Genomic DNA, 12300 nt, shown 5'->3' on the forward strand with positions numbered 1-12300 from the left:
CTCTCTCTCTCTCTCTCTCTCTCTCTCTCTCTCTCTCTCTCTCTCTCTCTCTCTCTCTCAAATTATTTAAAACTGCCATTTATACAAATACTATGATAACAATGTTCAACTCTCTCTCTCTCTCTCTCTCTCTCTCTCTCTCTCTCTCTCTCTCTCTCTCTCTCTCTCTCTCTCTCTCTATGTTTCGAAATCTCGTACTTCTGGCAGAAATGAAAGGCATTGGTAGAGGGTAGGAGGTGAAGGAAAACTACCAGCTACGAGAACATCAGCAAAGTTTCCAAAGACATATAGAAATTATAATGCATGTGTTTATTTACTTGACGTTCGTATGTTGATTGTGCTTTCACAACGTCCTCTGGAACTTTATAGCAATGCCAATGTTACATAAGGTGATAGAAAGAACAAAAAGTAAGTGGAAAACAAGAAAAAAGAACCAAGAAAGAGGGAAGCATGAATAAGAGTACAAAGCTGAAAGCTGCTAACTAAAACACTGGCAACAATTAGAGATCGCTGGCAACTCATAACATAGGAATAGTAAACTGAGGGTTCAAATACCTCGTTTAGGGTGCATTTATCATATTAATATTATCTTGAAAGTTTGCTGCAAATCTTTGGGAGCTCATAACTCAAAAACATACTTATTCACACTTAGGTACATTTTTCTCATTTATTTGTTGTTCGATATTAGAGAGAAAGATATCGTTGAAAAGAAGAATAAAAATCCCACAAGTCTGTCAGACAAAATTTTTATTTTCTTTTTACATTTTTTTCACGATTATTTTCCGTCTACACGAGAAAAAAAAAATAAAAATTCATTAAAAAAAACAGAAAGGAAAATCAAAATTCTGTCTGACAGAATTGTTCGGTTGATAAAGTAGTTTTTATGGTATAAGTTTCATTACAATTGGTATTTTAGTAGTCGGGAAAAATGTACCTAAATTTTTTTTTTTAAATCATGATTTTTGCTAATAAATACAAAAGATTTTGATCAAATGACTTGAAATTTTTATATGATGAAGGTATTATATATGTCTAAAACATATATAGAAATTGTGTAATTTGGATCATTAGTAAAAAAAATGGCGGACATGGCGGACGGTCCCCTTAACCCTGGTGGGTCATCCGCGACCCCGAGCGTCAAAACAAAAGATATTTTTCTCACGTGACTCACCCCCGTGACTGAATTTGTGGGTGATCGACCTGCAGTCGGTGTCTCGCCTACCTGCTCTAGTAGTGTCCAGATGTGCATCGCTGTAGCTGTACTCCTTCCCAGATTTCTGAGACGCGTCGGGGTCGAGCGCGACCGAGTTTACCCTTCTAAGGTAAGTTGCATAATTATCAAAGTTATTACGTATTATGAAATGGTCGTAGAATGGTGCAACTTGTATAGGTTATCAGTTGTGGAAAGTCTTGGTGGATGGTTTGGTTACCATGTGCATGATTGTTTTTTTAGTTGAAATGTCGTTCATCACCACGAGGACCATTTTACCGCGAATGCCCCTTTTTCAGTTTTTTCATTTTTTGGCCAAGTCATTTTTTCGTAAGAAATTGCCAAATAGTGTCGCAAAACTTTTGCTTTTTTAGTGTTGGAAAGTGTGTCTAGATGATCTGGCTACCCATGCGTGACTTTGTTTTTGTCAGATACGCCGTAGATATTGGTATGTGGGGTATTTTCCTGCGGTTGCCAATTTGTTTTTTTTTTTCAATATTTGTAAAAATTTACTACGTAGTAAGGAATTGCCATATATTATTGATTTTTTTTCATGTTTATTTGTTAGAAAGTGTGCCTTGATGGTTGGGCTAACACTTGCATGTCTTTTTTTTTATCTGAGATGCCGTATATTAGAATGTTGGCCATTTTTCCGCGAGTGCCCCTTTTTCAGTTTTTTTCATTTCTTGGCTAAGTCATTTTTCCGTGAGAAATTGGCAAATAGTATCGCAAAACTTTTATTTTTATAGCATTGGAAAGTGTGTATAGATGATCTGGCTACCCATGCGTGACTTTGTTTTTGCCAGATACACCGTAGATATTGGTATGTGGCGTATTTTCCTGCGGTTGCCAATTTCTGTTTTTTTTTCAATATTTGTAAAAATTTACTACGTAGTAAGGAATTGCCATATAGTATGGAATTGCCATATAGTATTGATTTTTTTTCATGTTTATTTGTTGGAAAGTGTGTCTTGATGGTTGGGCTACTACGTGCATGTCTTTTTTTTTTTTTTTATCTGAGATGCCGTATATTAGAATGTTGGCCATTTTTCCGAGAGTGCCCCTTTTTATTTGTTTTGCATTTTTTTTGCTTAGTCATGTTACCGTAAGGAATTGGCAAGTAGTGTCGCAAAACTTATATTTTTATAGTGTTGGAAAGTGTTTCTAGATGATCTGGCTGCCCATGCCTATCTTTTTTTTTAGCCAGATATGGCGTATATATAGGTATGTGTTCGATTTTCCTGTGATTGCCATTTTTTCGTTTTTCCCATTTCTTTCAAAATTACTACATACTAAGGAACTATCACAGAGTAATGATTCATTTAGATGTTTATTTGTCGGAAAATGTACCTTGATGGTTTGCCTAGCACGTGGCTGAAATTTTTTTTTTCTGAAATGCCCACCATTAGCTCGTTGCCATTTTTCATCGAGTGCCCCTTTTTATTTGTTTTGCATTTTTTTTGCTTAGTCATGTTACCGCAAGGAATTGGCAAGTAGTGTCGCAAAACTTATATTTTTATAGTGTTGGAAAGTGTTTCTAGATGATCTGGCTACCCATGCCTATCTTTATTTTTAGCCAGATATGGCGTATATATAGGTATATGTTCGATTTTCCTGTGATTGCCACTTTTTCGTTTTTTCCCATTTCTTTTAAAATTACTACGTACTAAGGAACTATCACAGAGTAATGATTCATTTAGATGTTTATTTGTCGGAAAATTTTGTTTACTTCTTTTTTGATTGAATATCATCAAATTTTTTTAGCTAAAATATTATATTGTTTTACAATTTTTTTTTTCGATTTTATTTCCCTTCAAAAATTTTTTTTTGGGTCAGAAGACTAATTTTATAGTCGTAAAATAATCGACAATCATCCAGCAACCCACCATACAATAATTAGATTAGTAAATAACACCTTGAAATTGACATACCCTTCCTACATTTCAGGTGGCAGATTAGGGAGTCTGAGTCAGTGTGGTTGCCGGCCATTTTGTGGACATATCCGAAGCGTAAGTTGCCCTATCTATATATATTCTTGTTCCCTATAGAATTTGTGATATTTTGGTATATTTTTACCTGCATAAATATCATATATATTAAATATTTGTATTTTTTTACGAAATTTCTAAGTACTCAAAAAATGACCTTTAGATATGGCCCCTGATATAAATGTAATTTACAAAATAATGAAGTTTTTTTTACATATTTTTATTTTAGGATAACATATGTTTATTCCCTAAAAAAATTAGCCACTTCCTATTTCATTTGGGTACCCCAAAAAATTCATGAAATTTGGACAAATTTTTTTGGCCAAAAAAAGTTACCCTTTTTTTCTCATTTCAGATCTTCACCTCCATGGGTCCGACTTCATCCAAAATACATCAAGATGTGTCCTAAACATTCAAGAATCAATTCCTAAAAGGATTTGTGTATATATGTATAAATTTTTTTTTATGAATTTTTATGTAAGGTCTTGTTTTTTGTCTACTTAATTTTTTAAAATATTTATAATAAATAGTTTTTCTGCAGATGAGTAGTATTTATCTTTACAGTAGTTTTGAGCATTCATTGGATTTTTTTTGGCAAAAAAAAAAAAAGGTTACTGCAAAAACAGATTTTTCAAGAATTTTTTTTTGTATCGGGGTCGCGCGCGACCGAGTATACCCTTAAAGGGGTGTCCGAGAAGCGTACCTATCCAGGGTTAAGTAAAGAATTTGAAATCATTCGTAAACAACTCGCCCAGCTATTCTACCCGACGTATGTCATAGAAAAGGGCATCAACAAAGCCAACGATATATTATAAAGATCATGATGTTACTAACCAAAGAGATTTTAAAAATAAGATAAAACTCCCATATATAGAAGGTATTAAAAATATAACAAATAATATCAAAACTGTGAAACCCTTTTGTTTTTTCCACTTCCCAAGACCATAGGAAGCGCCCTTATTAATGTTTATCAAAATAAGAGAGATATAGAATCCGACATTTATAAAGTACCGTGTGGGGATTGTGAAAAAGTTACGTTGGACAAATGGGCCGTTCTCTATCTCAAAGATTATCCAAACATAAATGATCTGTTAGGTATGGCTATGAAAACTCAGGGATTTTTATTCAATTTAGAGATTTAGGGCACCAGATTAACTGGAGTGAGTCGTCTTTTCTTTTTAAGAGTACCTGTCCGGACAGAAGGAAGATCCTGGAATCAGCCATCATAAATCAATCAAACACAATGAAAATATACGTGGGCCAATGGAAAGCTGACACAGTGGACAATACTCTTCTCAACCCTATCATTAAGAAGATAATCCACGGAGACCGACTACCAGATATCCATCAGAGGTCAAGACATCCTCCGAGCGGCTCAACAATACAAAGACGCACCCGGATGTGATTAAATCTGGCTAATCCGTCCAGCACTTATAACAACTTTAGAACTATTGGAAACACCCTTTTGCTTTCCTATATAAACTGTCACTGTCCACTGTATTCCTCATTTTTACTTTACATCCTGAAGAGGGCCAATTTTTATTGGTCAAAATATAGTGATTTATTTGTATTTCCTTTGTTTCTTTTATGGGCCTTATACAGTAGACCCCCACCATACGACATTAATCCGTTCCGGAGTTGGTATCGTATGGTGAAAATGTCGTATGGCGGGCAGTAGAATAGCTAATGCGTGCAAAACCCCAGGTAAAACCATCAAAATTTTATATACATATTAAAAATTAGTAACAAAATAGTATAGTAAGCACTGTACTACAGTATACTTATATATAATATACATGTACTGTACATTATATAATTAAATAACATTTTAGATAAAAATTATATACTGTACTCTAAAGGAAAAATGAAATTTTATTTACCTTTGGAGTGACGAGATTTGAGCTGGTAATGGGTGGAGGCAGAGGGTGGAGGAGACGGCAGATATAAAAATGTATCAATGCTAATTGTTATGTACACTTAATAATAAATTTATTCTTACTATTAAACACTTAAAATTAAAAATGCTTTTTTTTTTATTATTTTTGTCTTGGAATTTTTTTCATGATTTTTTTTTTAGAACTTGAAAAATTACTCCTCTTTTTTTTTTATAGAATCACTTATATCATCTTTGCTTTCTGACACTTCTCTTTTGGAGAAATATCTATCCAAAGAAGCCTGTTTCTGACGACTCCACAAAAGATTTCTAAAATAACTCATACGCTTGTCATTAACACTCTCCAGAAGATGACCTGTGTGAAGTTTTTCTGGGTGTTTTTTTTCAATGAATCTTGTAAGGTTTTCATACCAACCGATAGCTTCCCTTATTTCTGCCGATGATGTTTCTTCAGTGTCCCCCCGTTCTTGCCACCACTAGAGCTGTGCTCTTCTTGAATGATGGTCAATTGCATTGCCTCCAACTTCTTCAAGTCTTCAGTCGTAAGCTCCTTCCTGTGCTCCTCGATTAGGTTATGGACGTCAGCCTCATCGACAACAAGCCCCATGGACCTCCCGATTGAAATTATCCTCAACATCACCCTCAGGGGCAGGATCATCAACGGCCTCGTCTTCGGTTGAGGGTTCGGCCATGGCTAACAAATTAAAGTTGGAATTAAGCACTAAAATGCACAAAAAATACGATATCGCAAGCATTCACACGAGATCAAGTCTTTTCTGAACTGAGCGCACGATTAACAAAGAGAGAGAGGCAGCATCTCTCTCAGGCATTGTGGGAGGGATTTCGGCCAGTAGCGTATCTGCATCTTAGTGACGCCGACCAATAGCAGACCAGCTTCATAGTGATGTATGCAGTGACGTATGAACATGGTGGTAGGTGAGTGACTCGCACAGTCGTACGTGTAAAAGCCGTCAAGTTTGAATTTTGGAATTTGATGCCGTAAGGTGGGGAAAATGTCGTAACGAGGGAATGAAAAAACATCGTATTCCACACCGTAACGTAAAAAAAACGTAAGCTGGGGACGCCGTACTCGGGGGTCTACTGTGTGTGTGTGTGTGTATATATATATATATATATATATATATATATATATATATATATATATATATGTGTATATATATGTACAGTCGCTCCCCTACTTACGAACATTCGAGTTACGAACAACGGTACATACGAACATGTCTGCGCGTGTGTCGAAAAATGTTCGGAAAGAGATGCTGTAAGTTAGATTTTGTATTGCGCGCCTTTTTCCGAGTAGTGCTTCTTTCCGCCGCTAATACCGACGCTTGGCGCTGTGAGAGCTCACCCAGCATCCACCTTCCTCTGCCCAGTTCGTTGCAGTGCGTAAGTGCGTGAACGTATCTCCAGTGCGCAAAGAACTTTTTTCATTTTTATCATTAAATATCTCGTGCATCCATTATTCAATATGGTTGGTGAAAAGCGAAAGGCTTCTAGTGAGAGTGGTAGTGCAAAGAAGAGGCAAGCCATTTCATTTGAAACGAAAGTGGCAATAATAAAGAAGCTTGATACGGGTGAGAAAATGGTGAGCGTTGCACGGGCATACAACTTGAATCGTTCGACCGTCGGTACCATTTATAAACAGAAAGATCGTATAATGGAACACGTGAAAGGTGCAGTGCCGATGCAATCGACGATCATTAGCAAAAAAAGAGGGAAAATCATAGAAGAGATGGAGAAACTTCTCACCATTTGGCTCGAGGATCAGCAGCAGCGGCGTATTCCTCTGAGCCTTATGCTCATTCAGGAGAAGGCCAAATCTATCTTTGAAGATGTCAAGGCTAAGGCTGGGGAAAGCGCTGCCGAAGAAACGTTTTCTGCCAGCCACGGGTGGTTTTCCCGTTTCAAGAAGAGGGCTAATCTCCACCATGTGTCCGTGTCCGGAGAGGCAGCATCTGCGGACAAAGAGGCTGCCGAGCGATTCCCCCAAGTGTTGAAGGAGATCATTGAGGAGGGTGGCTATTCGGCTAAGCAGATCTTCAATGTCGACGAAACGGGTCTTTTTTGGAAGAAAAGGCCAGAGAAGACCTACATTAGCCGTGAGGAGAAGACGATGCCCGGATATAAAGCGGCTAAAGACCGCCTAACCTTAATGCTAGTTTACCGGGCAGCTAACCCTCGAGCCCTGAAGAACGTGACGAAAAGCTCTCTCCCCGTTATATGGATGTCAAACATGAAGGCATGGGTGACACTCGCTGTATTTGAGGACTGGTTCTTCCACCATTTCATCCCAGAAGTGAAGTTGTATTGCTGGGAAAATGGAATTCCATTCAAGATCCTGCTGGTGCTGGACAATGCCCCTGGCCACCCCCCGAACTTGGATGATTTTCATCCTGATGTCAAAGTTGTGTACCTGCCGCCAAATACAACTTCACTTCTGCAGCCGATGGACCAGGGCGTTATCGCCAATTTCAAGAAATATTACACCCGACGGACGTACAGGATGGCCTTGAAAGCAGTGGATTCTGACCCCGAGATGACCTTACGGAGCTACTGGAAGTCGTATAACATCTTTAACCGCGTAAAAAACATTGATGCATCATGGCGTGAGGTTACCGAGGTCAACCTCAACGCCGTGTTGAGGCCTCTATGCCCTCAGTTCGTCAACGACTTCCGTGGCTTTGATCAGGAGGGCATCAATAAAGAAATTCTCAGCACTCTTGTCGGCCTAAGTGACAAACTCGAGCTTGACCTGCAGGAGGAGGACTTCGAGGAATTGCTTGAGTCCCATGGGGAGGAAATGAGTAACCAAGACCTCATGGAGTTGGAGGCTCAGCGACGTGTCGAGGAGGAGGAGGAGGAAGAAACGCCTGTCCCCATGAAGAAATTCGAGACGAAACTCTTGCCCGAGGGGTTTTCGCTCATAGATAAAGCCATCGCACTCTTCGAGCAGCAAGACCCAAATATTGAACGTTGCACAAAGGTTGCAAATCAATTGAATGATGCCATACAGTGCTACCGCATCATTTATGATGAAAAAAAGAAGAAAACTGTGCAATCGTCGTTAGATCGCTTCTTTCGGCCAGTTTCTAGTAAATCCTCCAAGGAAGATACTCATCAACCCTCATCTTCTTCTCCTCGACCCTCAACTTCTTCCTACATTGAAGTTACGGAGGAGGAAGTAACTTTTGAAGCCCATTCCAGCGACGACGAATACCCTCTCATGATATAAAATCCTCCTCTGCCTCCTCCTCCTCCTCCATCATCTCCTTAAGCATCGAGTACATCTTCCAAAAGTAAGTTAAACTTCATTTTATTTATCTTATTACGTACATGTACATACTGTGTGTGTGTCTCTCTCTCTCTCTCTCTCTCTCTCTCTCTCTCTCTCTCTCTCTCTCTCTCTCTCTCTCTCTCTCTCTAACATACGTAGTACAGTACTGTACGTATTTTCTCCATTTTATTAAATGTTTTTTTCAGTACAAACCAATACAGGTTACTTATACAAGCCTTAAACATACTTATATAAACCTTCAATATACTTATATAGGCCTTAAACATAAATTATAATACAAAATATAGCACTGAAGCAACTTACGAACGAATTCACCTTACGAACGATCGTTCGGAACGTAACTCGTTCGTAAGTTGGGGAGCGTCTGTATATATATACTGTATATATATATATAAATATATACATATATATAAATATATATATATATATATATATATATATATATATATATATATATATATATATTTATATATATATGTATATATATATTTATATATTTATATGAAAATGGCTCCTGCGGTCTGGGCACTAAAAAAAATATTATACTATGGCTTGTGACTGGGAACCAAACATATAATATATACTACGACTGGCAAGTTAATCATCCTCTCGAATTTCAAACTCCCTTGTTTGCTTTTACGTTAAAACTGTTAAACTTTAAAAGATTAATACACAAATTCTGAGACCGTTAAATAACTCCCAGACAGCAATATATAAAACACTGAATATCCAAAGGTCTCTTAAGTACACTTGAATAAACTGGGTAATTACTCCTAAGTATTATTAAAATGTATTTAAACTTACTGTGGTTGTTAACAATAATCAAACAGAATCTGGTTCAAAATAATGATTGGAATAATAGACACTTTACAAAAATAAATATATTTATATAAATTGCAACACTTTGAAAGAATTTACACAATAACGAAATAATTTACTCGAAAAAATTAAGTCTGAACAAAACTTAGATTGAGACAAAAATGTTGCGATCTGAAAATTATATAAGAACTTGACTTAAACTTTTATATCTGTATAAACCTTAGTCTAAAAAAAGAAATAATGCAATGAAAATTATACAAACCCTTGACATAAATCTGAATAATACAATGTTCAAAATTGACGCTTTATGAATAATAGATAACTAGATCACATTACAACACCTATCCTTCCTACAGTGCATTTTACAAAACTTCACAAAATGACAACACTCACCCTGATACAATGAATTCCAAATAACCGTTTTGTTTTGCGTATCTTTTCGACACACGATTTTCTTTGGGGCACAGAGTCACTTAGGAGAGGATGCACTGAAATATACTTATTTAAACAATAGACTGGATTGCGAGCGTGAGAGAGGTGGAGGGGAAGAGACTGTCTTCAGACTGCAGTTCTCTATCTCGATCTGAATCTAACCCATCCTTGGGTTTGCAGTAATCCCTTGCCATTTCGCAGCTCAAGTTTCGCGGTCTCAGTGCATCGCGGATTTTCAAAAATATTTATAAAAAATTAGAAAAAATGGTGGGAGAGTTACGCGGGCACTAGCAGAAGGCAGAGAGTACAGTAGAATATCAGGTATCAACACGGAGATGGTGCGCAACTCAAAATCCACCTCTCTGATTTGCTGGCCACCTCGGCTCCAGAATCTCGCAAGCTGATTGGCCGAGACGCTTTACCCAGCAACTCTGCCTGCCGTGTTTCCAATAAAATAGACCCCAATGTTGATTTTAAATGATTTGCAACATAAATAGATAACTACAGGGATGTTGAAATAAAGAATGCGATTCAATTTTCATCTTGCCTTTTTACACAAAAAGTTGAGAAAAAAATGTGGTTACATTATCTGCTTTGCCTTATAAAGCTTACAAGGCTTAATACAAACAAAAATAAGTAGTTTTTAAAGTTTCCAGGATGACAGAGCTAATTTTGGCTATTATGTAATGTATGAAATGGTCTTTTACACTTTAATGCTCTGATACATTAGAAATACATAATGTAGACCAGCCTACCATATAAAATCATGCTTTAAGCCTGCCTACTTGATATTATATGAAAGAAGAGTTCAACACACAAACAGCATAAACATTTTTGTTTACATGTGGAGATTCCGTACATTTAGAAACCAAGATGTACGGAACATCCACAGGCAGTCATTGAAATGTAAATAAACTTTACCGACAGCTGGTGTACTAAATCACTAAAATCTCGTCATATCATCACATATAGTCATATTTAGGTGTATAATACCTAACCTTCACACTCCTAGCATATTCATAAGCACCAAAAACCATAACTTAGACACAAAATATTACATCAGGAATGAGAAAAACCAAAAACTCTCTTCTCTAATGGAGGGACAGAGCTGTGTAACTCCGTTTTCTCTTTCACTCTTTAGACGCTAACCAGCTTAAAATGATATATGTGATCTTGAGAGCTTTTGTACGGTACATCCATATGAACGGTTCGTCAAGAAGTCACCCTATATAATTTATATTATCAATATTTATTTACATGATACTTTAATGTACTAAGGATAAAATATGCATTTATAGGGTTAATATACACTTAAGTTATTATATATACATGTACATGTACACGAGAAAATGTACGTATTCCAAAAATAGGAAGGGAACTTACTTTGCGGTTTTCCACCTATCGCGGTCGGTTCTGGTCCTCATTAACCGCGATAGGTGAGGGATTACTGTATATGAAATCTTACTGCTTCCAGAACCTTCCCAACGAATGGGGAAACAACGGTGGGCCGGCAAAAGGCATGAGTTACCAAGTAACGCTATCCCGAACACTGTACGTATGCTACGCCAGAAGGCTCTCTCAGTCAGCTAGCTTCGCCGACCCTTTGTCCCTGAAATAACAAAAATATAACATTCTCACCGGGCCTTCGCGACGTTTCTAAAGCGCATGGTAGAGAATTTACCAAAGCTCATGTTACTGAATATTTTTCTCTCAAACATGACGCAATACATCATAAAATATAAAAGAAAATTACTTTAGCCATTGTTCCTATCACGCTCGAATCCTACAACACTCAAATAGACTACGCAAGACTTCGTAGCCAACATATGTGAAATAGAAAGTTAATTCTTAAAAAGATAACAAAAATTTACATATGTTAACTTAAATAATAAAGTACAATGAAATTCACGATGAAAGTCTTACGTAATTTACATAAAATATTTATATCTACATGAGAGGGGCTCATTTTACGGGCTGGGTATCATCTCTTCAATGCACAAATGAAAACTATATATGAAATATAACTAGAATTATTAATAAACTCCGATATTTGCTCTACACTAGACCAGTTTCGTAAAATATACATATATGTATATATATATATATATATATATAGGCCTCTAGAGAATTCGTTGGCTAAATTCATCAACAGATAGCCGGTTTTGTTATGATGTGTAGTGCCTATCTAACCAAGGCAAGTTGCCCCTGCTGGTCCATACTAATTCCAGTAAGATCATCTATCAGACATTAAGAGTAGAAGTATATATATATATATATATATACATACATACATATATATACACATATATATATATATATATATATGTATATATATATATATATATATACAGTATATATATTGGCGTGCTACTGTCTTAAGCACACATTTGAGTATGAGTTGTTTTCAGATGTATTTAAATGGATTAACTGAATACATCTTAATAGTTTTTAAGTTTTATTCTATAAAACAACAGAGTTAAACATCTCCATCACTGGAGGAAGCTGTGTTGGTCCAGATGACCAATTCTGGTGAAGTTTAGATATGAACTGAATAAATTATCGATATCACAGATATCGTATGCTTGGTTTAATTTAGCCACGTGACGGAATCGGAAGACACCTGCATCCGGTGACGTCACAAACT

The 12300-nt window shown here is 36.6% G+C and overlaps 1 protein-coding gene across 1 annotated transcript; it reads left to right on the forward strand.

The window, feature by feature from the left end:
• The first annotated feature begins 6578 nt into the window (after positions 1–6578).
• LOC137619624 (tigger transposable element-derived protein 1-like) lies at positions 6579–8342 on the forward strand. Its single transcript, XM_068349820.1, has one exon. It carries the CDS (start codon positions 6579–6581, stop codon positions 8340–8342), a length of 1764 nt encoding a protein of 587 aa, XP_068205921.1.
• Positions 8343–12300: the final 3958 nt, after the last annotated feature.

This window comes from Palaemon carinicauda, chromosome 2, assembly GCF_036898095.1.
Source record: "Palaemon carinicauda isolate YSFRI2023 chromosome 2, ASM3689809v2, whole genome shotgun sequence".
Taxonomy (NCBI): domain Eukaryota; kingdom Metazoa; phylum Arthropoda; class Malacostraca; order Decapoda; family Palaemonidae; genus Palaemon; species Palaemon carinicauda.